Raw genomic sequence first — 26,160 nt, 5'->3', positions numbered from 1 at the left:
CCAAGTTCCACCTGCCAGTGGACATGCTCAATCTGGAACTGGCCAAGAAATGCCAGATCCAAGTCAACGACTTCAACTACAGAACTCACCTGCACAACTGGACGTGCCTGCCAGACTCCAATGATGTGGTTCAGGCCAGAAAGGCCTATGACCTGCAGAGTGATGTGAGCACTTATCACTTTTTGCTGAATATTAGCTCCAGTCTCTGTCTTCTGTGGCTTATCTGTAGCTGTGACCTGTGGTTCTTCTTCTCCTTCGGCTTGCAGGCTGTGTATAAGGCTGACATGGAATGGATCAAGGGAATGGGATGGGTGCCAATTGGTTCAATTGATGTGGAGAAAGCCAAGAAAGCGGCAGAGATTCTGAGTGAGAGAAAGTATCGTCAGCATCCCAGCAACTTCAAGTTCACCGCTAATACAGCTGACATGCCATATGCCCTTGCTCAGGCCAATGCCCAGGTTATGGACAAGGTACAGATAGCACATCTTATCCATTATTGTTCTGTGGGAGCCAGGTCTTTAAAAGTAGTGCATCAAAAGTATATGAGGTTCTTTTTGTGTCACACCAATGACACTAACTTTTTATTTTGTAGGGCTTTGAGTCATTTTATGTATACTGAGTATATTAATCTGCTTTTTACAGAAAGCCTACATTGCTGCCTGGGAGAATGATAAGACCAACATTCATGTAATGCCTGACACCCCAGAGATCATCTTGGCCCAGCAGAATAAACTCAACACCAGTCTGGTAATACAGTCTCTTCTTGCATAGGTTTTACAACATGTTAGCATGGTACAAATGATTATGTTTTCATAGGTACTGCTCTTTGTATTACAGTGTATAGAACATGAGACCCTAAAAGCATTATTCTTTTATCTCCAGAAATTTTATCGTGAAGGCTATATGGAAATGATCAACAAAGGCTACTACCTTCCCAAGGATGCAATCTCTGTTATATCAGCCAAGGCTTCCAGAGACATCATCAGTGATGTAAGTTTATGTTTCCCACTTGCTCCAGTTTGTCTTTTTGTTGCTTCACCACAGTAAATGTAGGGTTATTTTTGAATTTATTTTGAAATTGATGCATTATTTCTATCCATATTTTCAGTACAAATACAAGGCTGGTTTCCGCAAGCAGTGTGGCCATCACATCGGTGCTCTCAGTGTGAAAGATGATCCACTAATTATGCTGGCCGCTAATGCAGGGAAGATTGCCAGCGACAATGTCTATAAGAAAGACTTTAACAAGACCAAGACCAAGTTCCACCTCCCAGTAGATATGCTGACAATTGAACTGGCCAAGAAATGCCAGATCCAAGTCAACGACTTCAACTACAGAACTTACCTGCACCAGTGGACGTGCCTGCCAGACTCCAATGATGTTGTGCAGGCTAGAAAAGTCTATGATTTGCAGAGTGATGTAAGTACATGCTGGTGTTGTAGAAAGCACTTTAAGGATTTTAATCGATTGTTCAATTATTTTCAGAACATTTAATCCTCTATCTGTCTCTAACTGATTAAATAGACCTTTTTACATCCATTTTGAGTCATCCCACAGTTTGTCAAATTCAAACCATACATGAACAAATTCTGTATTTAATTAGGTTCAAACTGATTTTTGTGTTTGTAGGCTGTGTACAAAGCTGATCTGGAGTGGCTCAGGGGATGCGGCTGGTCACCTCAGGACTGTATAGATGTCGTCAAAGTGAAGCATGCTCAGACTGTCCTCAATGAAAGGCTCTACCGCCAACACCCAAGTATGGTCAAGTTCACCAGTGTCGTTGACCTCCCAGCTATTGTCTTGTCCAAGCAAAATGCTGAAAACCTCAGTGATGTGAGTAACATCTTTCTGTAGTTTCTTGGGTTTTTTTTAAATTGTGAAACCCAAATATTTGATAAAAATATCTATTCAAGTGGATAAGATGAAGCAGTTAATGTTTTGTTTTGTTTTTTATCTCTGACAGAGGAAATATAGGGAAGTCTGGGATAAAGACAAGCTCACCATTCATGTGCCACCCGACACCCCCACCTTTGAACTCGCCAAGGCCAACGCTGTTAATATCAGCAATGTACGTTTGTGTTTACTTTACCAGTGTTTACTTTTTAACTTGTCTGTGCAGACGCACAATTTTTGTTGATTTATTTGTTGATTTTTTTAAAACTTTATTTCTTGTTCTGTGCAGAAATTGTACACAAAGGCATGGGATGACCAGAAAGCAGGAGCCTACCATATCAAGGAGGATGCTATCTCTGTGCTAAAGGCTAAAGCTTCCAGAGATATTATCAGTGATGTAAGTTAAAAAAAACAAAACAAAATTAACATTAAGAAATGATCTACTTGCTGACTACGTCTAGTTCTACTTGCATTAACCTTTAATTTCTGCTCCCTTTAGTACAAGTACAAGACGGGATACCGAAAACAGGTTGGTCACCACATTGGGGCTCTCAGTGTCCAGGACGACCCTCTAATCGTGCTGGCTCTGAACTCAGCCAAGATCGCCAGTGATGCTCTGTACAAGAAGGACTTCAACAAGTCCAAGACCAAGTTCCACCTGCCAGTGGACATGCTCAATCTGGAACTGGCCAAGAAATGCCAGATCCAAGTCAACGACTTCAACTACAGAACTCACCTGCACCAGTGGACGTGCCTGCCAGACTCCAATGATGTGGTTCAGGCCAGAAAGGCCTACGATCTCCAGAGTGATGTAAGTTTATAGTTGCACATGTGGGTAGTATTCTACCAATCAAAAGTGTCAGTGTAGTCAGAAAGTAGAGAACAGATCATAAACATTTATTAAATGTAAATCCTTTTACTCGTTTTACTCATTCGGCAGCCAAATACACCTTTTACTGTTTTTACAGTGGATAAAATACATTACAGTTTTTCCCCTAATACTATTGTTTTCACTCTTCAGTCCAGTTCATCCAGTAACAATGTTTCAACTTTTGTCCTATAGAGTACAGTTGCATAAATTATCTGCCTGCTTTCTTTTCTCAGGCTGTTTACAAAGCTGATATGGAGTGGATACGTGGATGTGGATGGATGCCACATGAGTCCGTAGAGGTGTTGAAGGTGAAGCATGCGCAGAAGATCCTGGCTGATGTAAGTTTGTACCTCACTAAGACTTAAAAACAAATAAAAAGTATGTTTATGCACACTGAATAGTTTCTTCCATTTCCTTCTTGTATAGAGAGGCTATCGGATCAAGTTGGATAAACAGCAATTCATGGTTCCAGCTGACAGAATTGACTTAGTCCGTGCCAGGAATGCTGCTGAAGTCCTGAATGAGGTGGGGATGATTGTCTGTCATCAAAATGCTGCTTGGTTTTGACTTTTTGTTCTTAATGTGAACCGTGTGGCAAAATAGTACTAGTGGCAAATTCCAGGTAGCTGAATTTTGATCTCCCGCTTTGCTCAGGCTAAATATCGTGAGGCCTGGCACCAGGACAAGACCAAGTACTCATTGGTGGACACACCATCTCTTGCCACAGCCAGAGAAGTGGCGAAGAATGTTCACCCGGTAAGACTGATGGCATATATGACGCATTTTCTGCATATTTTAACTCAGCAAATTTCAGCCTTGTGCAGTTCCTGCTTTATTATTAGCAAAATAAGTGATACATTATCTTTTGTAGAAACTGTACACCAAAGAATGGGATAAGGTCAAAGCTACAGGATACTTCATGCCTCCAGATGCTGTACCAATCAAGCAGTGCATCCAGACAACTAAAGTGCAAAGCAAAGTAAGTAGTAGGATAAAATTTAATCAGGTTTGATTTAACTGACAACTTAATAATGTGGTAAAAATAAGTGCTTTCTTTTTTTTTTTGCCTGTCTTGTAGCATAAATACCTGGAGGGATACCGTAAGCAGGTCGGTCACCACATTGGTGCTCTCAGCGTCCAAGACGACCCTCTGCTCATGCTGGCTCTGAACTCAGCCAAGATCGCCAGCGATGCTCTGTACAAGAAGGACTTCAACAAGTCCAAGACCAAGTTCAACCTGCCAGTGGACATGCTGCAGTTTGAACTGGCTAAGAAATGCCAGATGCAGGTCAACGACGACAACTACAGAACTCGCCTGCACCAGTGGACGTGCATGCCAGACTCCAACGATGTTATCCAGGCTCGCAAAGCCTATGATCTGCAAAGCGATGTAAAGCACATTTGTAACTATTAATCATATTGACATAATAATCTGACAGAAACGTCTGTCTTGACTCCCTAACATGCATCTTGCTTTCGATCTCTAGCACGTCTATAAGTCAGATCTGGAATGGCTCCGAGGCTGTGGCTGGGTAGCAGCTGACTCTGTTGAACATGTGAAGGTCAAGAAGGCCCAGGAGATTCTCAATGATGTATGTTTACTGCATTACATGACATTCAGCCTCTTTTTCAGTTGATTTTTTTAATCACATGTTGTGTCATTGTGTCTTGCCTCACTGCTCTGTTTTATTTACAGAGACTTTACAAGAAGACTGCCCAAGAAGGTTTTGGAAGATTCACCCTGGTTGTGGACCGGCCAGAGATAGTTTTGGCAAAGATTAATGCTGCCAACCTGAGTGATGTATGCAAAATCTAATATTTAAAATGACTCTCGATCGGAAAACCGGTGAGCAATGATCTGAAAAAATTATTTTTTTCTCTAATAGTTGAAGTACAAAGAGACTTTCAATGCAGAAAAGGGTCATTATATTGGCTCAGATGATACTCCTCAACTGGCCCATAGCAGGGAGGTGGCTAAGATCATCAGTGAGGTAACGTAAAAATAATAATCAAATCCTTTCTAGATTTCTAATTTATTTATTGTAAGTTCTGTGTTATATACATGTATTGTGCCAGGCTTTTCTTAAACTTTGCACATACCTTTTGTGGTTTTAGAAACTCTACAAATCAAACTGGGACGAGTCGAAGGCTTCAAGCTACCAGCTGAACCATGAATACATCCCACTGGTCATCTCCAAGAAGAGCAGGGACATTGCTAGTGATGTGAGTGTCTTATATTTCTTTAGAACTGTGATAAGATTAAATCTAATAACATGATATATTTTATTCTTGCACTACTGCAATTTTTATCATTCTAAACACCATTAGGTCAAGTACAAGGATACCCACGAAAAGGCCAAAGGTCACTACATGGCTGGAACCCTGGTGGACTTCCCTGAAGTGATGCGCTGTGGACACCAGGAAAAGAACAAGGCACTGGTGAGATACTACAAAATATAGTACAGTATAAAAAACTACACCACTACACAATGCACTGAGAAATAAGAAACCATTAGTAACAACAGACACTCAAAGTGGCAGCTCACTCTCTGGACAGTATTTACTGTTAAGGAAACAATGTTGTGTTTTGTATCTAATAATTTGGTTTTCTTTGTTGTTTTTAAATATACTTTAAGAACTTTGTAGTGCAGTAAAATACAAATAAAGGGAGCATGACAGATGTTGATGTTTTGACTGTATAAACATTATGTAGGAACAATATGAAGTTATTATATAATACTATGATACTCATAGTACTATATAATACATATTATATCATTAAAAGATATAACACATTTTGGGGCCCACCTGCAAGAAAGGCAGATGTGAAATGTAAAAGTGAGGTCAGAGCTCAAATGTGACGTGATAACTGAATACAAATTTTAATGTAATATTCAGAATTCAGATACAACAGTATAATTTCCTAAATGTTGACAATACAAACAAAGGCAGCAGAATTTTTATGCAAAGTTTTAAAATAAAAGAGCTACAAAAATTTGACTAGATATATACATGAAAACTTGATGATTTTAAAGTTGTTTTTTCTCTTGTTATTTCAATTATATTTGCATGTCTGAAATAAAATTCTATCTATCTATCTATCTATCTATCTATCTATCTATCTATCTATCTATCTATCTGTCTATCTGTCTATCTGTCTGTCTGTCTGTCTGTCTGTCTATCTGTCTGTCTGTCTGTCTGTCTGTCTATCTGTCTGTCTGTCTGTCTGTCTCTCACAAGTTGTGCTATATGTCTGAAACATAACCTCCTCAGCAGAGGTAATAAAACACATTAGACAGAAGGATAGCAGCAAGACTGAAAGGGAAGGTTTACAAGACAGCAGTGAGGCCTGCTGTGATGTAGGATTTGGAGAATGGTGACGCTGATAGATGGAAAAAAAATGAGTTTATATTAGAAGAACAGCTCTAGTCGAGTAGTTTGGTGTCGAATTAGAGGCAAGGCTGAGATGGTTTGGCTATGTGCCGATAAGGGACAGTACATATGATGGAGCTGCCGAGCAGGAGGAAAAGAGGAAGACCTCAGAGGAGGTTCATGTTGTAGTGAGGGAGGACATGCAGTAAGTCGGTGTGACAGAGGAGGATACTGGGGACAAGGTAAGATGGAGTCAGATGATCCGCTGTGACGATATCTAAAGGGAGTAGCTGAAAGAAAAACATGGTGATTAATAAAATATGTTAGATGCCACTATATGTGTATCACAAGTATATAGAATCAATAAGTCTCAATGTATTAATTTTATTTTTGAGATCATAGACTGCATATAAGAATAGAGAAGGGGGCGGTTGTGTAAATTGGTAATTAATTATTATTGTTTCTAACTCATCCTAAGGTCAATAGATATGTATCGTGACCGTTTATTTGTTTATCAAAGTGTTTTAGTTACCCTTGTGGATTGAACTTATTTTTTAATACGTGTAAACTTTATTTCAAATTAATCTCTTTTGCATCGCTAATCAGTAATTTTCTATCGTGTGTGTCTAAACAGAGGGTCTACCAGAAGGACTACAATCAAACCAAAACCAAAATCCACATCCCATCCGACATCATCGCTAACCAGGTAGCTAAGCGGTGCCAGGACATGCTGAGTGATGTTCTTTACCGCACCTACCTGCACCAGTGGACTTGCCACCCCGAACAGGAGGACGCCATCCGTGCCCGCAAGACCAACGAAATCCTCAGTGATGTAGGTCCTTCTTCTGTGCACGTCTGCCGCCTGGTTGTGCCTGATTGTTATGCGAGATCCCGTACAAACTTATTATTACATGAAGTATTACAGGAAGCATTATCTAGACATTATACAAAATCTTTTATCTTTGTATTTATATAAACGCCAGAAAGGTTATTACACGTCCCACATTAATAGATGTTTCTATCTGCAAGAAAATATATAATGTTGTCCGGGTTTATTGTCATTTGATAGGTGTTCTATAAGGATGACCTGAACTGGATGAAGGGTATTGGTTGCTACGTTTGGGACACACCAGAGATTCTTCGTGCCAAGAAGTCCTATGACCTGCAAAGTGAGGTGAGTAAAAACATGTGATTCCTGAATTGTGTGTGTGTTTATGGGGATTTGGATTTTTTCTATTTGTGTTTGATAATGTACTTATGTAATATGCTCCCGTATAGCTTAAATACAGAGAGAACGCCAAGAAGGAGTTCAACAATTACTCCATTGTGACAGACACCCCGTCTTATGTGACTGCTGTCCTGGGCCACACCTGGGCCAGTGAGGTGAGTGAGCTGCACTTTTAAAAACTACAAAAATTAGTGTTTCAGTTTTGAACTCATACTGAGTGGATTAATGAAACATTCATCACTGACAGCTCAACTACAGAGAGGCGTATCAAAAGGAGAAGCACATCTACACCACGGTTCTGGATACCCACGATTACGTCAGATGCCAAAACTTCAAATACATTTTCAGCAACGTAAGTGGAGATCCAGTAAAAATGTCTGTCCTCCTGTCACTGATAAGAAGTGATAGATATCTGTAAATGACATGTTTATGGTGACGTTCTGGCTTTTTCTATCAACAGAAAAACTACACTTCTACCTGGGACAAAATCAAAGCGAAGAGTTACCAGATTCCACATGACGCAAACGCCTTGCAGCACGCTAAACAGCAGAAGATTATTCTCAGCAATGTACGTTTCAATTTTTATTTCATATTATTGTTATGATGATGTTCAATTTCTGATCTTTACAAGGCAATATGAATCCTCTCTCCCGTTCAGGTGAAGTACAAGGAGGACTACGAGAAGTTCAAATCTCTCTACAGCCTGCCCAAGTCACTGGAGGACGATCCTGGAACTGCTCGTTGCGTCAAAGCTGGAAAACTCGTCCTAGATGTAAGCTCCATTTGTTTTGCCCTTACACCTTCCACATATTGACATTTCTCTTGATAAGCAATAGAGCGGCTGTGTTGTTTGATTAGCTCTATATTACAAAAACATGCATCCCTGTGTAGATTTTATTGTGCATATGACAACTGAAAGAACCATCTGTTTTTCCATCATTGCAGCGTCTGTACAAGGAGAACTATGAGAAAACCAAGGCCAAGAACCACATCCCCCCAGACATGTTGGATATCCTGTCTGCCCGCAGTACCCAGAATGCCGTCAGCGAGATCAACTACCGCAAGTATCTGCACCAGTGGATTTGCATGCCTGACATGCAGGTGTACGTGCAGGCACGCAAAGTCAATGAACAGCTCAGCGACGTAAGTAGCAGTCCTCAGCTTTGATATTCTGTGCTTGTTATTGCTTATTTTGTCAGCTCTATCATTCTCTGTGCTATGATCCTATATGTTTACATTTTATATTTTTTCTTATTTTATTTGTTTTTGTTTTTCATTTTTGTGAGAATATTGAAAATCAGTTAAACCACACTGAGTTTTTTCTATTCCTTTTTTGTTTATTTCTAAAAAAAATATGAAAGGTCAGGATGTTTTGTTGCCTTATTGTATGTAAAAGAAATCAAATAGCTACATTCTTGAATCCTATGCACTGAAACTAATTTCAGCCACAACATTTTACCTCTCCCCAGATCTTCTACAAGGATGATCTGAACTGGCTCAAAGGTATTGGTTGCTATGCCTGGGACACGCCAGAGATCCTCCGTGTCAAGAACGCTGATAATCTTCAGAGTGAGGTTAGCCCAAGCAACACACTTGATGATCCTCTTCATTGTTTTAAGTTTCTAACTTTAGTTCATCTCCTTTATAAGGATTTTGTCCTAACAAATGATTGCTATGCTTCATTTTTGATTCTAGAACAAGTACAGAGCCAAAGGCAAAGATGCTTTCAAAGAATATTCAGTGGTGACGGAGACTCCAGTGTACGAGACCGCCAAGCAGAACGCTCAGAACCTGAGTGACGTAAGGGACTTTATTGTCTTAGTTTCATGCTAGCTCAGTAGTTTGTTAACACTCTCTTTGTACATTACAAACGAAAAGAAGTAAGATCGCAAATCTCATCTTTTTTTTCCCATTTGTTTTCCCAGCTGCATTACCGCTATGATTACAACGCCAATATCAAGGGCACCAACACCGCTCCTGCTGTTACCATTGAAACAGAAAGAGCCCGTCTGGCCAACTACATCCAGAGTGATGTAAGATAACGTTCCTTCATATTCAGTGTGATTGTTTAACAATTATTATCATATATTGTATAGTATCAATATTTAAAAATTTTAACAACATCTCTCATCATGTGTGTTGACTTCTCTTAGAACTGGTACAAAGAAGCTAACAAGAGCTTCATGCCAACCGGTTATTCACTGCCTCATGACACCCCCCTCATCAAGCAGGTCAAGTTGAACACTGTTGTCTCCAGCAATGTAAGTCAAACACACGCTTGGGCAGAACAGAACTTTTTTATTTTTACGGTAATTTGATGTCTCTGAATGACACACTTTTGTTTTTATCCTTGCAGGTGAAATACAAGGAGGCCTATGAGATGGTGAAGGCTAAAGGCTACACTCTTCACCCAGAGGGTGTCAACTTTGTCACTGCAAGGAAGGCTAACAAGATCATCAATGAAGTAAGATGACACACAGCTGTTATACTTAAGCCAGGCCCACTGTTGTAGATTAATGTTTCATTTCCTTGTGATGGATGTTAAATGCTGCATAAAACAGTGCTGTGCATGTGTTTCTTGCTCCTCCAGCGTCTGTATCGTGAGACTTACCACAAGCAAAAGGACAAGATCCACACAACCTATGACACTCCTGATATTAAACAAGTCAAGATGAACCAGGAGCACCTCAGTGACGTACGGGCACCCACAGATTACAACATTCATGTCCTTTTTTAAAAAAAAAAAAAATTCATGCTGTAAGATGGACTTTTTTTGTTCCCTTCTTACCCTAGTTGTGCTACAAAGAGAAATACTACAACAGCAGAGGCCAGTTGATATCGTTGCCCATAACGCCTGAGCTCATGCACTACCACCACGTCAATGAGATCACCAGCGACGTATGTAAAGAATAAAATTAAAACAAAACCTCTACAAGGTGGAGTTTGAAGATGTTTTTTAAAATAATTTTTTTAATTGTTTTGTGTTTTTAGCTGAAATACAAAGAGGATCTGATGTGGCTGAGAGGCATTGGCTGCTTCTTGTATAACACCCCAGAGATGGTCCGTGTCCGCGACGTCACCAAATTCAGGGTACGTCTTTTTGGATAGAATGGATTCCTATTTTTCCTTTCCAATGCATATTCAGGCATCTGCATCATTCATATAAACTATTTTTTCTCTCTTATAGGTGAGCTATCCAGTGGAGGCTAAGAAGAACCTTGCTAAATTCTCTGTGGTCCTGGACACGCCTGAGTATAAGCGTGTGACTGAGCTGAAGACGCACATGAGCAACGTGAGTTGGTTTCCTAAATGTGCTTCATCGTATTATAGCTTCATGTGATCTGCTTTCCAAACAAAAATGAGCTTGCAGTATATTCTAAAAAACAAAAGCAACACGTTTTGACATTCGCTCTGTTTCTTTCCAGCTGATCTACAAAGCTCAGAGCAAGGAGGACATGGCCAAAGTCACCACAACTGCAGACTCTGTGGACATTCGGAGAGTCAAGTGGGCCCAGCAGCTGGTTAACCAGGCAAGCTCAAATAAACAGCATGAATAACTGAATCTATTATATGTATGTGTGTGTCTTTCCTGATAATCTAATCAATATTTTTTCCCTTCTGCTACAGTACCAGTACGTAGATCTGGCTGCCAAACAAAGAGCTCATTTCACTCCAGAAATCAATACTCCAAATATGGGCCATGCTAGAAAAATGAAAGTGTTCTACAGTGATGTAAGTCTGATCCTTCGTTCTCATTTAATGCCGCTGTCACTGAAACCTCAACCTAAAATTGTTTGTATTTTATTTTGTTTACACTATTTACTGTAGCTGCTTTCTATATACTCTTATACTTTGCCAAAATAATTGAAATTACAGCAATTGCAGTCTCCTCTGAAGCCAATTTCTAAGGTGTTGTCTCAATCGTTTCTTCCCTTAGAACAAATACAAAGAACAGTATGAGAAGATGAAACACCGGTACACTGCCATTGCTGACACACCTCTCCTGATCCGTGCCAAGAAGTCCTACCTGCAGTCCAGTGATGTGAGTTTGCTCATTTAGGAAACTTGTGATTTAGTTTGAAACTGTTATGCATTCAGGAATTATAGGAGTCAGACTGTTTGTTAATAATTTTTCCACTGAAAACGGTCAAATTTAAGAGATTTCATTAACTAATAGTGAATTTTATCCCATGTCAAAATATAAATATTCTTTATCTGTTTATCTGATTTTACCCTTTTACCACAAATACTGTACAAGTCAGTGTGAAATTGTAGATGCTATAAATCACATTATGTGTGTTTGATGAATGTATATGACACGTTTTCTCCTTCGTTTCTTCAGCTGCGCTACAAAGAAACCTTTGAGCTTTCCAAGGGACACTACCACACAGTCAAGGATGCTCTGGACATCACTTACCATCGCAGGGTCACTGATGACATTAGCGAGGTCGGCAGTTGAAATTATCTGGCTCATTGTTAACTATAAATGTCTTTATAAATGTACATGTTTTGAGCTTTTGCATCTCCATCTACTGTTTTTTTCCTCTCTTATCAGGTTAAATACAGAGAGAAGTACATTAGCTCTCTGGGGACCTGGAAGTCCATCCCCGATCGTCCCGAACTCTTCTTCAGCAAGATTGTCAGCGGTAACGTTAGTGACGTGAGTTCTCATGACTTTATTCACCCTGTGGTAAAATGTTTACAGTTCATTAAAGAGTATTCAGTACAATGAGCACTGAGACACTACACAACATTTCAATTTAATTTAATCTCATTTTATGTGTTTTTTTTAGGTCAAGTATAAGGAGGACCTGGATTGGCTGAAGGGTATTGGCTGCTTTGTATGGGACACACCTGAGCTGGTGCAGGCTGAGAGGAACAAGACGCTCTACAGTGAGGTAAAGCATCAGTGACATTAAGCTTCATTTTTATTTATATGGCACCTGTTTATGATTTGCAGTATCGAGGTATAGTTTCTGTATTTTCTTAATAAAAGTTGTATTGTTTGTCTGCAGAGACTGTACAAAGCCTCCTTTGAGAAGAACAGAGGCAACTTCAAGTATACCAGCGACACTCCATTCTTCCAAGCCGCCAAGCAAGCCTCCGTTCTCATAAACGATGTGAGTCCCGTCATTCTTTAACCTCCAGCAATAAATAAAAATTGGATTTAGTTTGTTAACGCATTTGTAAATCAAATGAAACAGTTAACCACATTTCTATTTTTCTGTGCTTCTCTATTGGACTCTCAGCGTGGAGGTAAAAGAAAACAGGAATTCATTGTAGTATTTTATAATTGCCTACACTGTTTATCACTGACTGTTTTTGTGTTTACCCTTAAAGTCAAGTGTTTAAAATGTTTCCCTTTGTTCTTTACATCAGTCAGTTTTTACCTTCCTTAAATTCTTAAAATGTTTCATCCACATGACGCGAGATGAAACATTTTGTTCTCTGGGGACTCCTTTTTAACTACCTTCTGACACTTTGAGCAGAGGGCTTACAGAGCAGACTATGAGAAGACCAAGGATAAGTTCACCATAACTACAGATGATCCTAGATATCAACTGGCCAGGGAGAACAGGAAGATGAGCCAGGTAAACGCCCTGGTCACGTTGTACCACCGGCCTGCCACCTCCGGTCTGGTCCCCGAAGAGCCCTGACACCGGTGCATGAGGTTGTCAGCAGGACTGCTGATGGTGGACATCGCATGGCATTTATAGAGCTCCCAACTCAAAAAAATTTCTTTCCCTTTTGTATCAGTTTCTTCATTTTGTCCCACACAGGTTGCTGTTGAACTGCCACTCAAACAGCAGCTGGAATGCTGAGTGTTATGCAGTGTTGTCCTTCATCTGCTCCATCAGAAATGACAGTTTAATCACTAGCACAGTAACGATTCAATCCACTGAGCCGATTGTCTTACACTCGCTGTAGATGATCATCCCTGTCACTCTGAGGGCACAGATAAGGACAGACAGCACCATCGTCACACTTGGATCCGGAGTTCTTCTCCAGTCCTCCCCCATGTTACTGCTGTTTTCCTTTTGTGTCCTCAACTATGGCATGCTGTGTGTGTGTGTGTGTATGTCATTGTGTATGTGGACAGAAAATGTATAAATCCAGAGCAAAGGATCTACTAAAGGGTGGCTGCAATGAGCTACTCCGCCCTGACATCCTCACAGCCCTTTACCAGACCACTATGGGCAGTAAGGTAAACAAAGAGAGAAGGGAAGCATGATAACTCTGATCTCTGTCCACAAACAGGCACAAAATAGACCATGTGTTATATATCATAAGACTCAAGTCATAGATGGAGGTGACTTTGTTCCTCCCTGCTGTTTGTGGACAAGGTCTTATCACATAAAATCCCCATCCTGCAGAAAATCTTTCCATCCAGTCATTCCATTTAAAAGTGGCTTTAACTCCCACATAGTCCATCCTTCTTCCATGCTCTAATCCCTCCATCGCTCATTTGCTTTTCTTCATGGGCAATTCATTACCGAAGCTTTAACACTGTTTGCCCAACTGCCTTTGAGCAATTTGGTATCTAAAGTCAGAAATGCAGTAAAATTTAGTACATTATAGCTTCTCCTGGAATTTGTTAGTTTTGACCAAAATAGCAATCACAGAGTCTTCTCTTATGTTAAACTATATATATATCTATATCTATATATAGATAGATATAGATATATATATGTATATTAAATGCACTTAAATAATAGACCTAATAATAATGTATATATTTATATATATATATTGTATTGTATAGTGGCTTTATTTGTTTCAGACATATAAAACAAAAAACAATATATACACACTACATATATTTTCATTTACAGATACGAATATATATGTAGATATACACACACACACGTATGTGTTCAGATAAACAAAAAATATATAATGAAATAAAACAAAATCGTCTGACATAATGTAACAATGTTTGGTCTGAAAAGGAGTAGGAAGAAGTATGAACATACTTATTAATTCCTACCCCTGCTCAACATCTTATTGATCCCACATAATTCACCTAATTCCCATCATCACATACTCCACACGATACACGAGGAGAACCTATATAAACTTGGCTACCGTGATTGATATAATTTGGATATAATTTGATATTTTTATACATACAATGGGTGATCATCTTTATCGGTATCATATTCTTCCAAAATCAGTTTTCGAAGTATTTTCATGAACTTACTAATTCCTGAGCATTGCTGTAGATCTATAGTAAAACTATTCCACAGTTTTACCCCATAAATAGTGACACAAAAGGTTTTAACCTTTGACCGTGCTTTAAGAATCCTTAGATTCAATTTCCCCCTCAATTCATAGTCTCCTTCTCTGTCATAGAACATCCTCTGTATATTTCCTGGTAACATATTGTATCTGGCCTTGTACATAATTTTTGCAGTTTTATATTTTATAAGATCCATAAACTTCAGTATTTTTAATTTCAAAAACATGATGTTAGTATGGTCTCTAAATCCTGCTTTATTAATCATCCTGATTGCTATATATATATAAAAATATATATATATAGATAGATAGATAGATATGCCCACATGGTTTAAGATGTTGTATGTATATATATATACATACAACATCTTAAACCATGTGGGCACTGCAGACTTTCATGATGGTGGTAAGGCATTTAACTGTCTTTATTGTCACATGAATAATGCATCCCTCTGTGCACGTCTCTCATCGAGCATGCCTATAAGCTTTTCCATTGCTTTGTTTCACTCAGTTGATGTTGCATATTGATTTAATTATAACTACATGCTAGCCAACTTGCTCCGATAGTGTTTAAAAGCTATCCAAGAAAAAAACAAGTAATTAATTTTTCCTTAAAATTAGCTATAATATGCTATAACGCTAGCGATGTTTTAAAATTAGCGCTATCATCTCAACTGACTCTTAAGAAGCTGAAATAGGACTTTTTTTAAAATCTGCAGTAGGGTTGTATATGTATAGTGTCTGCAAGACTTTTTCGATGTTTTCTTGGACAGTTTTTCTACCACTTTAGAAGTTGCTTGTTATATTCATAAAGACAACAACAACAAAAAATTCATAAAGACAAGCAAATTAATACAGCAGCAATTTCATTGCATGATGCTAACTTTCTTTTGTTTTCACATTATCCTTGTTCTATCAGTGGAAGTATAGAGAGCAGTATGAACGTGCCAAGGACAAGTTCACCTCTGTTCTGGAGACTCCTGAGTATGAGGCCCACAAACGCAGCAAGAAGATCAGTGATGTAAGTGTTGGGTTTGCAAGGTTTTTATTATTATGTTTAGATTTTTACAAGAACTTGTGAAGAAGCAGTGGGTTTTTTTGTGTTTAAATTTCACCTGTTACTATCTACATCTGCTTAGATCATCTACAAGATGGAGTATAACAAGACCAAGGCAAAGGCTTACACCTTACCTTATGACACTCCACACCAACAACACATGAAGAAGGTCAAGGAGATCACCAGCAATGTAAGTCTGCACTGCACTTTTAAAATATTCTTTCATACACTGGCACAGGAAACCAAAATACAAAATGTACTTTTGTATATTTTATGTGTCTTGCAGCTGAAGTACAAAGAGGTGTATGAAAAGAGCAAGGCCCACATCAACATTGACCCTGAAGCTCACGAGATCCGTGCCGCTAAGGAGGCCTACAAGAACATCACCAATGTGAGCATCTCGAGTGCCAGAATTTTCAAATGACATTTTTAAACCCAAATTTGTGCTATTTGATTCTGTTTTATTTTGCTATATTTCTAGCTTGACTACAAGAAGAAGTATGAAGCAACCAAGAACCAGTGGATCTGGACAGCGGACAGGCCCGACTTTGTCAATGCTGCCAAGAACTCCTTGCAGCAGAGCGATGTGAGTTGGGATCTCTTATTTTAATGTGTGTCATTTTAGCAACATGCAGCACTGTTGCTCTCTTTTTTTCACCGCCATATCTTACCAACAGGTTGAGTACAAGTACGACAAAGAGATCCTGAAGGGCTGCGTGATACCTGTGGTCGATGACAAGTTAACCTTACTGTGCATGAAGAATGCTGAAATGGCCAGTGAGGTAAGTTTCCCCATTCTTTATTAGAGACACCATATTTAGTTAAAACTACTAAAGGCCAGATAGTGATGCTTAAGAATGTTTAATGTCCTAAACTGCTTCTTTTTTCTTTTGCCCATCCCAGGTGAAATATAAACAGAAGTATGAGAAGGAAAAGGGACACTACATGCCTGTCCTGGACACTCCTCAAATTCTCCATGCCAAGGCTGTGCGTGTTCTGGCCTCAGAGGTAAGAACTGTTCAGCAAAAAATTAACTGTACTATAGGGTATATATAGTATACCCTTAGGTAAAACTTATGAGCTTTTAAATGTTTTTATTCTTTATTTTATTGTTCATCAGAGCAAATACAAGGAGGCCAGTAAGAAGGAAATGCAGTCCGGCTCATTCACCACCCTGTCCGACACTCGTGATACTGCCCACAGCAGGACAGTCAACAAACTTGTCAGCGGGGTATGACTGTCTTACTATTACATGCGTTTCACAAAATGAGCTCAGCCAGCGTGTAACCCTGGACTGTTTGTTTGCAGCTGGGCTTGATGTGCTGTTCTATCTTTTTAGAAAGTGTACAAAGAAAAGTTTGAGAAGGAAAAGGGCAAGTCCATATATAACCACATGATTGTGCCGCCTGATGTTCAGCATGCCATGGACGTGGCCAAAAATCAGAGCAATGTGAGTCATTTCCACAAATGGGCTAAAACAGTTGGGGTAGTTGGACTTGGGGGTAATTTTTTCAGCTTTTCATAGTTGTCTGTGGATGTGGAAGTCAGGTTTACTATATTGCATTTCCAATTTTGTCCAACTGGACAGGTGGCCTACAAGAAAGATGCCAAAGCCAGCCTGCACTACACTACTGTAGTCGACCGTCCTGACATAAAGAAGGCTACCCAGGCTGCTAAACTCATCAGTCAGGTAACCATGAAGTACACTGATACTGACTCACCAGCTCAGTACACGTAAATGTGTTTAAAGGCTCAACTCAAGACAAAAGAAGAGAAAAAAGGAGCATCCCTATAGTACCCATCCCTGTACTGTAGTTTCTACATGATCAACTGACTCTTGTCGGGTCTTGTGCCCATCAGATTGGCTACCGTGAGAAAGCACGTGAAGAGGCCAGCCGTGGAGGCTCTCTAGCCCACCGCCCAGATATCGCTTTGGCAACTGAGGTGTCCAAGCTGACAAGCCAGGTACACTAAATGAATTTACTCACCTGTCTCATCCAGCCCTGGACAGTCGGGTTCCTTTGCCACTGGGTCGCGACGATTGTCATCTCATAGAAAAGGCTTCCCTTGTTTATTCATTTATTCATTCATTTAATTATTTATTTAGGTGGCAGCCAGTTGGAAAGATCAGCTGCCTGGATTTTAACTGTCAGATCAGCTTCCACAAGCTAATATTAGCAGACTAGTAGTGCTGTGGTAGATGCTTAGCAGCAGTCGTGTTGGCCTAATGATACAACTAGCAGCTCTTCCACTGCGCTTCCTCTGCCATCCTGCATTATAATCCATGTTACTCCATGAAAGTAGATATAGATGTTTAACCATACCATTGTACATGTCCCACCACCATCCTTATACCTGTCCTCCTCTTCCTCCATCCTTCAATACTATAACTCTTCTTCTCAACCTTAATCTCTTTCCTCTTCTGTCTACTTCCATAACATCCTAGTCTGTGTGTTCTCATCCCTCCATCTCACTGCGCTTTGTAGGTGGAGGATAAGCCCTCCCTCCATGGAGCAGCTTCCTATGATACCCCCCTGATGCGCCACATTAAGAAAATGAGTGCGGTGACTAGTGATGTAAGGAGGTTTATGCCCTAAAACTGACGGACTGCTGCTGCTTGTCTGTCCTCTCTGTCTCTCTGTCCCCCTTCCTGCTGACCCACAGACTGGCTGAATACAGGGTTCACTGAGCCTTTAAGATAAACATCTGGAACTTTTGAGAAAATATTGATTCACAAATCAAATCTTACAAAGTTCCTATTTGATTTGCTCTTTCTTTTCTTTGCAGTGTCCACCCTCTATTTTTTTATATTTCCATAACAAGATGTGCCTCATTGCTAAGCATAGAGAACAGCGTTACTGCATTAGCTGCCTGGCGCTAATACTATGTGTTTATTTAAACTGTCTTTTCAGATTTTTCCCACTATTTCCCTTTAAGTCTCCATGTCTATTTGTTTCTGAATGTGACAAAAGGCTTTTCTAAAAATGAACTTGAATTGTTCTTAAAAACATGTGTATGTCCAGTAGTTCACCGTGCTGTGCTCCATTTTCATCGCAATCCTAAGGGGTGGTGTAGGCCCTCCTAAAAGTTTGGAATATGGTTACAGTAGTGAAAAGTTAGCCATAATTCCTGTTAGATATACACATGTTTTTATAGCACACCTTTTCAAACGTGTTCCTGTGTTCTGCCTTCACTCTAAAGTGGTTTGACCTGTGGAGCCAAACCACGCCTGACCTGCGTCCACAACCACACCGCCTTACCTTTTCCATATATATTTTATTATATATGAAGTTCATGTTTGTGTTTATGTGAATTACAGGATGCTTTATTTGCATATGTTTACAGTACAAAGCATCTTGTCTGATCAGTTTGATCAACTTTAAAGTTAATAAATGCATCAGAATCAGTTTTACATTTGCAACCAATCTATTACACGCTTTTCATTACTGCTCTACATATTTATGAAAGAAAAAACAAATTAAATACTTAAAATGTGGCGCAGAGCCTGTGCAAAGCTTTTATAAAACTATCTGCGAGGAATCTGAGTCACTAATCAAATCCAAAAACTGTTGTCCTTCAGTTGTTTTTTACTATGATGGAGACGTCGGCTGATGTTGGTTTCCTCTCAGTCAATACATAAACTAACTTGTACACATATCCTACGCTAATGAACAGGTGAAGTACAAGGAGAAGTTTGATAAGGAGATGAAAGGAAAGAAACCTCAATATGACCTGAAGGAAAGTAAGATTTACAAGACTCTCAAGGAAGCCAGTGTGCTGGCCAGTGAGGTGGGTGCTCGCGTATCTTATCATCACTTCACACCGTTTTTATCATAGGGCAAAAAAATCATTCATATTTTCCACACTTGTTATACTTTTGTATAGTTTGTCTGATTGGTTTATCTATGGGAGTAAAGCAATATCTGATTTTGGCATCCTGGTGTTGTTACTAGAACAGAGACAAACTAAATGTATCCCAGTAATTCTTTACATTTCTGTGAAATTCACCATTTCAAACAAATATCGCCCATTATATATTACCATAGTGTCTAATTAATGTGACTGCTGTCAATATAACACACAGGTGAAGTACAAGGGTGACCTGAAGAAGATCCACAAACCTGTGACCGACATGGCCGAGTCCCTGTCCATGAAGCACATCACGAGCACCAGCAAGCTGTCCAGCGACGTAAGCTACCTGTGTGACTATTAACCTTTAACCCTCTCACATTCCCAAACAGGAAGCTGCAGCGAGCGAGTTTGGTTTCGTTGCACAGTGTGCTGAACTCTGTTTCCATCACCTCACAGTAACAATCGGCAAAATGTAGCAAACTGCTGACCATCTCATGGATTTATGCACTAAGCTCCATCATAAAAGACATCCATCATTCTCTGACCTCATCTGGTAGTGATCTTTACCCATCTCACTTCTGACCTTTGACCCCGAATACTATCACCCTCTATAACCTCTACTTCTTAACCTTTTCAGTGACTTTTTCCCCCCCGTAGTTCAAACAAAACTAGTCTTTTATTAATGTTCACTTAACACCGACTTCCTCTTCCTGCCTTTTGTAGATTTACAATTATTTTAACATAACTTTAAAAACCCTTATGTTTAAATGCTATTATGTTTCTTTCTATCATAAACTATGAGGATTTTCTGCTAAGTAATGATTCGCTGTACTGAGCTGCCTTACTTTACTGGGAATCCCCCATAGTACTGCTACAAGAAGAAATTTGAGGAGAGTAAGGGTCACTACCACATGATTCCCGACACACCCGAACAGCTCCATCACAAGGAGGCTTCTGAACTTCAAAGTAACGTAAGTGGTTCATACTCCCGTGGGGCAACGAGCTCTCGACACAGTAAAAAAACCACTATTGTGGGTTTCAACTGTGTCAGACAGTTTTCCTTCCCACTGTCGCCAAAGTGCTTGCTCACAGGTTGATTGTTGGGTTTTTCTCTGTATGTATATTTTTAGAGTCTACCTTACAATATGAAGTGCCTTGAGGCGACTGTTCCTGTGATTTGGCGCGATATAAATAAAATTGAATTGAACTGAATTGATAATACTTTCTATGTTTATTATACTGTAACAATTTTAATGGGCCGAACAAAGAGGCAGATGTAGAATTGGATATTTATTTATTAACCATTCAGTTTCAGTAAGGCATTTAACAAAAAATGTTTGTTCAATCTTTTCTTTGCTGTACCGTAGCAGAGATTTTGCCCACACAACTGTAATTGTGTTAGTTAAAAAAATGCTGTTAAAATTGATATTTTAAAAAAAAATAAAAAATAAAATAAAAACAAAAAATACTCATTTTGTAATTGTTTATGATATAGCATATTTGGTATTATAGTTTTCTTTCCAGGGAGTCATTTCTCATATCAAGTCATTGTTAAATACCTTGATTGCATAATCAGTCGCAGTGAAGAGCCGTGCAAGCTTTTCTTTTCTGTTCTCATTTACATTAATTACAGTAATTTAACTTGTCTTGAATCTTACTGGATGGATACACCTTACAGCTTTTCTGTTTGATTTTCCCAGCGTACAGAAATTAATGGAAACCATGTGATATCCCCACAGTGTGTCTTTCCTTTGCAGACAGTTGAGTATGTTTGTGTGGGTCGTTACAGGTGAAATACAAGGAGAAGTATGAGAAGGAGAAGGGCAAACCTATGCTGGACTTTGAGACACCCACATATGTGACTGCTAAGGAGGCTCAGCACATGCAGAGTCAGGTAAATAAGCCTTCTGTTAACCTCTGCCAATGAAGTACGCACAGATGCAGTACGTTTTCCCATTGCAGACCTCTCTTAAAATCTTTAGTGCCTCCTTAAGCGCTATATTAACTTGTATTGTGTTGCCTCTTGTTGCTAGTTGGATGCAAAGCCATTGTTTATGTTATGCTTACAGAATGAATCTAAAGTATGGAAAAACATTTTACAATGCCTTTAGTAACTTTATTACACCAAAACTGCAATTCAGTAATTTTATAGTCGCAAAATGTTTTAAATTGCAGAAAATTCACATCAGTAGCTCTTTACAGTCGTCCTATTGTAATACTGTGGCAGTGTAAAATGCGCTGAAGGGAAACTCAGCTTCTGTATTGTTCACTTAATGCTATGACAGGTTATTTTCCTGTCAAGATGTCAAAGTAAAGTATGTGTTTGGCCTCTTTCCTGGAGCCTGCTTTATAGATTTTAATTACAATACGATATCCTAGTGTAGTTGCTTTTTCACAACAAACACCTCTTACACCTCCACACATGCACTCAGACACATTTACAGACATCAGATATACAGTTATGGGTGCTATCATGAGCAGAATGGTGCAAACAAGAATGAAGGGAGCTGCATTGTGAACCAGCACTGCTTGCATGTGGTTATCTGAGCTCTGTCTGTCCCTTGTGTTATCTCTGTGACCAATAGAAAGACTATAGGAAGGACTTTGAGGAGTACATGAGGGGAAAGAACCTCTCAGGCTTGGAGGTCACCCCTGCCATGATTCATGTCAGACACGCCACCAAAATAGCCAGTGAGGTAACTAAAGGACAACTTACATCTGATGGTGTCTCCTATTTACCTCACCCAAGCTTCATAATCGTACTAAGACAACATCACAATCGGTCTCTTTTTCTTTTCACCACTTTTTTTTAGCCCTTCCCAGTTTGCCTTTTGCAGTATTATTAGTTTATTATTAATTTTTGCATGATTGTCTACAGAATAATAATGACCTACCCATCCTCCAGCCATCATGTGTCTTCCTAGCAGTAAAGTACTCAACTAATATTGAATAGATCTTCATTTTACAGTCCTTCACCAAGTAGTAGTTTACCACCAACTTTATGTGACAAGACTGCATGCATGTAATCATTTGTGTGAAGCAACAGGGTGAAATGCTGATGTGAATTCCCATCTTGTTGATTTTCTTGTTGTTTTAATGAAGATTTTGTTTCTGCTCTTTCTGATTAAATGTGTTTCAACTTGTTTTTTCATTAGAATCCTGCCAAAATCACCAACGTCTCCAGTTTTCTCTGTAACAATATCACTGATTGTAATGATAATACATAAAAGCAGTGAATGTGTCTCTGCGTAACTTGGAAAGACTTGGTGACTTTGAGCTTTTTAAAGGCAAGCAGCAGAACTTGCCGACTGTATCGTTTGTCTGTCTGTGTGCTTTGGCCTGGCCTGCCTGTGTGCCCTTCTCTGCAGTCTCTCTGTTCTTCTTCCGTCCTGTAGAAAGAGTACAGGAAGGATCTAGAGGAGGGGGTGAAGGGTAAAGGTCTAACTGTACTGGAGGAAACTCCGGAGCTTTTGAGAGCAAGAAATGCCACTCAAATCCTGTGTGAGGTACGACTGACCGAGAGGTGATGCGAACAACATCACGCTCTCATCCGAATGACTTCCAACAATCTCGCTCTTCATGAATCCTATCCCCTCTTAACTAAGCTTCACCATTGCACTAAAAGTGAGACTGTTGGGTTCACTCTTCCTCTTGTCCCTGCTTTCTTATGTCACTAATTTCCCATCATTGTATTTTGTGTTTCATGACCATAACCTAACCTTCATCTGCACCCTATTTAATTTTGCCATGATTTTCACTTGTACTCATATTTATTTGCGTATTATGAATCCTACAAAAATCAGCCTCAGTTGTACCCAAAGAATATCTTCTCTTCTCTTGTTTTTCAAGTCAAACATGCAATGTTGAATTTTTATAGAATTTTAATGACTTTATCTTTTTTCACAAGTGATCCCGGTGCTTGCAGATCTCTTAATTGTTTTGTTGTTGTCGGTAGTGTTGTTTTTGAAAAGATATACTCTGAGTGCATTTGAGGTTGATTTGTAGATTGCAAGATAGATGTATAATGACTTAATGAACAAACTGAAGAAGTAGAAATAGTCTCTTTTATGTCATGTCTCTAACTGCTGACTGCTGTTGTTTTATTTTCAGTTCTGTGTCAAGCTTCACACTCAGTCTTGTTACCACATCCGTTACGTAGATTCTGCTAACTTTCTCTATTCTCTGACCCCTCATGATTTCTGGTTTTGCAGCCCTCTTCAGTATGAATGAGTAGAAACCCCGTTTTGTGTTTTTTTTTTAGAGTAACATTATCATGTGTAAAAATTTTAACTTTTGGTGTTTACAGAGAGAGTACAAAAAGTCTCTGGAGCAGGAGATCAAGGGCAAGGGAATGCTGGCTTTGGCTACAGACACCCCAGACTTTATGAGAGCCAAGAATGCCACAGAGATCCTCAGTCAGGTCTGAATCTTAAATGTTTTTTGCATCGCTTTCTTGGAGCAGTGATTTCCAGAGTGTGAGCTGCAGGCCCCTGATATGAAATGAAGGTATTATGAATTAATTATTTATGTAAAAGAAAAAAAAGAACTATTTTAGCTCCAGAACACGTGTTATATCTCATCATTAGCAGGGAAAAATTAGATTCAGGATTAAGGTAATCAGATAGTAACAACCAAATTAAAAGAAGACAAAGAAGGAACTATATTTGCAACATATTCTGTGTCGAACAGAGTGATTGCATGTTAAGGTGGACTGAAAAGATTCCAAGAGTAAGAAAAGTCGAACATTTAGACTAGACAGAGTAAGACTGGGATGATGAGAGGGCTATTTCTTCACACTAGGCTCAGGCTGATTAGGGAAGGGGAGACATGTGGGGAATGAGACACCGGTGAAAAAAGTCAGCACAATGACAACATTGGAGGTAAACTTACATAATGCACAAAGAAAAATCAAGCTTTGAGGAAAATGGGAACTAACTAAATAGAGACAGCACACAGATACAAGGGAACAGTGAAGGAATTAAACACAAATAACAAAGTCAAAGTAAGAACTTGAGTAAATACAAAATGACAGCTCAGGTCAATTTGTATTCACGAACATAAAAACAGGCATCAAAAACTCAGAAGACAAGAGATAGGCTAGAATGGTACAATAAATAAAACTAACGTTTGGTGAAACTATGAGCACACGTCCGGTGTTAAAAGGAATATCTGTTAATATTTTCCGCTGCATTTATGATCAGTGCTGACTGGCTGTTTTTCTTTTCCAGTCTAAGTACAAGCAGACCGCTGAGATGGACAGAGCCAGCTACACAACTGTCATCGATACCCCTGACATCATCCATGCTCAGCAGATGAAGAACATCGTCAGCCAGGTAGGTTACTGAACTGACCCAGCCACCACTCTCATCAGGATAAATCATTAGCATATATAAAAAAAATCACAAATTGTATTATCATCCAAACAGAAAAAATACAAAGAGGAGGCTGAGAAGACCATGTCTCACTATGTACCAGTCCTGGATACTCCAGAGATGCAGCGAGTCCGCGAGAACCAAAAGAACTTCAGCACTGTAAGTAACACACAAGGAGTTACGCCGCGTCCTGACAGGTCAGCGCGTCCTGACAGGTCAGCGCGTCCTGACAGGTCAGCACGTCCTGACAGGTCAGCACGTCCTGACTGAGGTTCTTTCAGCATCTTGTGTCTCTATGTGCGTCTTTATAGCTGCTGTAAAATTATATTTCCAGTACTTTATATGTTTGCAGGGGCGCCACCAAGGGGGGGCCACAGGGGGCCACTAGCCACACTTCAAAATTTGCTGCCCCCCCACCGAATGCCCCCACCCAGCAAGATTGTCCAATGTTGGTAATAATTCTAATAAACATGGGCACAAAAGAGAGGAAGACACCATATATTTACTCATTTAATCCTGTTTAAAACAGATTATTATGGATTTCATAATATTATTTGGTTTTCACAGAGAACTAAGCTAGGCATAATTATTCTTTTCCTTCTATGTTTTTTGCCATATTTTTCAAGTAACCTATATTTCACAACTGCATAATAAAATGGGAAATTCTGTTTTTGCTGTGCTACCCCATTTTTTTAGTTGTGGCCCCCACATGGCCACCCCTATAAAAAAATTCTGGAGGTGCCTCTGTTTGTATGTACTGTTTTAATGTTCTACTCCAGTTAGTTTTGTGCACTGTATGCCTTAATCAGGGATATACGTGAAGACTTGACCTCTTTTTCATTGTGAAACATCTTAACTGCACTTTTGTTTTTCTCCTTGTAGCTTCAATACCAGGCTGACCTTAAAAACATAAAGGGCAAAGTGTCTACTGTAAAGGACACTCCTGAAATGCTGCGTGTTAAAGAGAATACAAAGAATTTCAGCTTGGTATCTACTCCGTAATATTTTTTCTTAACTTTTTCTAATATCACATTTTTTACATAATTCTTTGAATTAATTTTTTTGGGTTTGGCATTCCACATTTTTTAACAAACCTTGATATGCAGCCCTTCTTTATTTAGAGCAAATTATTATTATTTTTTTAACTTTGCAAAACAAGCAGTTTTTAATTTGTGTAACTAACTCTTAACCCTTGGTTCTATACTTTAACCTTTACTTAAAACTCTTAGTGCAGACGTTGTGGTGTGAAACGCTTTGCTCAAAGTGTTGTAATCA

General features: G+C 39.2%; 1 protein-coding gene across 1 annotated transcript in view; it reads left to right on the top strand.

Moving 5' to 3' along the window:
* Positions 1-26,160, top strand: part of neb (nebulin) — a 35,147-nt gene that overhangs the window by 2,604 nt on the left and 6,383 nt on the right. The window contains exons 6-69 of the mRNA XM_042227654.1: positions 6-164; positions 267-470; positions 643-747; positions 883-990; positions 1,109-1,420; positions 1,631-1,834; positions 1,965-2,069; positions 2,184-2,291; positions 2,394-2,705; positions 2,999-3,103; positions 3,192-3,290; positions 3,420-3,521; positions 3,637-3,744; positions 3,844-4,155; positions 4,253-4,357; positions 4,462-4,566; positions 4,652-4,756; positions 4,881-4,988; positions 5,094-5,204; positions 6,772-6,969; positions 7,207-7,311; positions 7,416-7,520; positions 7,613-7,717; positions 7,826-7,933; positions 8,024-8,137; positions 8,311-8,508; positions 8,835-8,939; positions 9,061-9,165; positions 9,291-9,398; positions 9,519-9,626; positions 9,722-9,829; positions 9,956-10,060; positions 10,159-10,263; positions 10,357-10,455; positions 10,553-10,657; positions 10,791-10,895; positions 10,993-11,097; positions 11,303-11,407; positions 11,708-11,812; positions 11,921-12,025; positions 12,159-12,263; positions 12,381-12,485; positions 12,855-12,956; positions 15,524-15,625; positions 15,744-15,851; positions 15,948-16,052; positions 16,143-16,247; positions 16,339-16,443; positions 16,565-16,669; positions 16,782-16,892; positions 17,001-17,111; positions 17,250-17,351; positions 17,522-17,626; positions 18,148-18,237; positions 19,337-19,450; positions 19,746-19,850; positions 20,380-20,484; positions 21,303-21,407; positions 22,099-22,209; positions 22,909-23,019; positions 23,820-23,933; positions 24,742-24,846; positions 24,940-25,044; positions 25,768-25,872. Coding sequence (XP_042083588.1) covers positions 6-164; positions 267-470; positions 643-747; positions 883-990; positions 1,109-1,420; positions 1,631-1,834; positions 1,965-2,069; positions 2,184-2,291; positions 2,394-2,705; positions 2,999-3,103; positions 3,192-3,290; positions 3,420-3,521; positions 3,637-3,744; positions 3,844-4,155; positions 4,253-4,357; positions 4,462-4,566; positions 4,652-4,756; positions 4,881-4,988; positions 5,094-5,204; positions 6,772-6,969; positions 7,207-7,311; positions 7,416-7,520; positions 7,613-7,717; positions 7,826-7,933; positions 8,024-8,137; positions 8,311-8,508; positions 8,835-8,939; positions 9,061-9,165; positions 9,291-9,398; positions 9,519-9,626; positions 9,722-9,829; positions 9,956-10,060; positions 10,159-10,263; positions 10,357-10,455; positions 10,553-10,657; positions 10,791-10,895; positions 10,993-11,097; positions 11,303-11,407; positions 11,708-11,812; positions 11,921-12,025; positions 12,159-12,263; positions 12,381-12,485; positions 12,855-12,956; positions 15,524-15,625; positions 15,744-15,851; positions 15,948-16,052; positions 16,143-16,247; positions 16,339-16,443; positions 16,565-16,669; positions 16,782-16,892; positions 17,001-17,111; positions 17,250-17,351; positions 17,522-17,626; positions 18,148-18,237; positions 19,337-19,450; positions 19,746-19,850; positions 20,380-20,484; positions 21,303-21,407; positions 22,099-22,209; positions 22,909-23,019; positions 23,820-23,933; positions 24,742-24,846; positions 24,940-25,044; positions 25,768-25,872 — 7,824 coding nt within the window. The remainder of the gene's footprint in view (positions 1-5; positions 165-266; positions 471-642; positions 748-882; positions 991-1,108; positions 1,421-1,630; positions 1,835-1,964; positions 2,070-2,183; positions 2,292-2,393; positions 2,706-2,998; positions 3,104-3,191; positions 3,291-3,419; positions 3,522-3,636; positions 3,745-3,843; positions 4,156-4,252; positions 4,358-4,461; positions 4,567-4,651; positions 4,757-4,880; positions 4,989-5,093; positions 5,205-6,771; positions 6,970-7,206; positions 7,312-7,415; positions 7,521-7,612; positions 7,718-7,825; positions 7,934-8,023; positions 8,138-8,310; positions 8,509-8,834; positions 8,940-9,060; positions 9,166-9,290; positions 9,399-9,518; positions 9,627-9,721; positions 9,830-9,955; positions 10,061-10,158; positions 10,264-10,356; positions 10,456-10,552; positions 10,658-10,790; positions 10,896-10,992; positions 11,098-11,302; positions 11,408-11,707; positions 11,813-11,920; positions 12,026-12,158; positions 12,264-12,380; positions 12,486-12,854; positions 12,957-15,523; positions 15,626-15,743; positions 15,852-15,947; positions 16,053-16,142; positions 16,248-16,338; positions 16,444-16,564; positions 16,670-16,781; positions 16,893-17,000; positions 17,112-17,249; positions 17,352-17,521; positions 17,627-18,147; positions 18,238-19,336; positions 19,451-19,745; positions 19,851-20,379; positions 20,485-21,302; positions 21,408-22,098; positions 22,210-22,908; positions 23,020-23,819; positions 23,934-24,741; positions 24,847-24,939; positions 25,045-25,767; positions 25,873-26,160) is intronic.

The sequence above is a fragment of the Haplochromis burtoni genome, unplaced genomic scaffold, assembly GCF_018398535.1.
Source record: "Haplochromis burtoni strain Fernald_Lab_line unplaced genomic scaffold, NCSU_Asbu1 Contig_275, whole genome shotgun sequence".
NCBI classification, from domain to species: domain Eukaryota; kingdom Metazoa; phylum Chordata; class Actinopteri; order Cichliformes; family Cichlidae; genus Haplochromis; species Haplochromis burtoni.
Note: the sequence above shows the minus strand (reverse complement) of the source record. Positions and strands in the feature narration are given on the sequence as shown.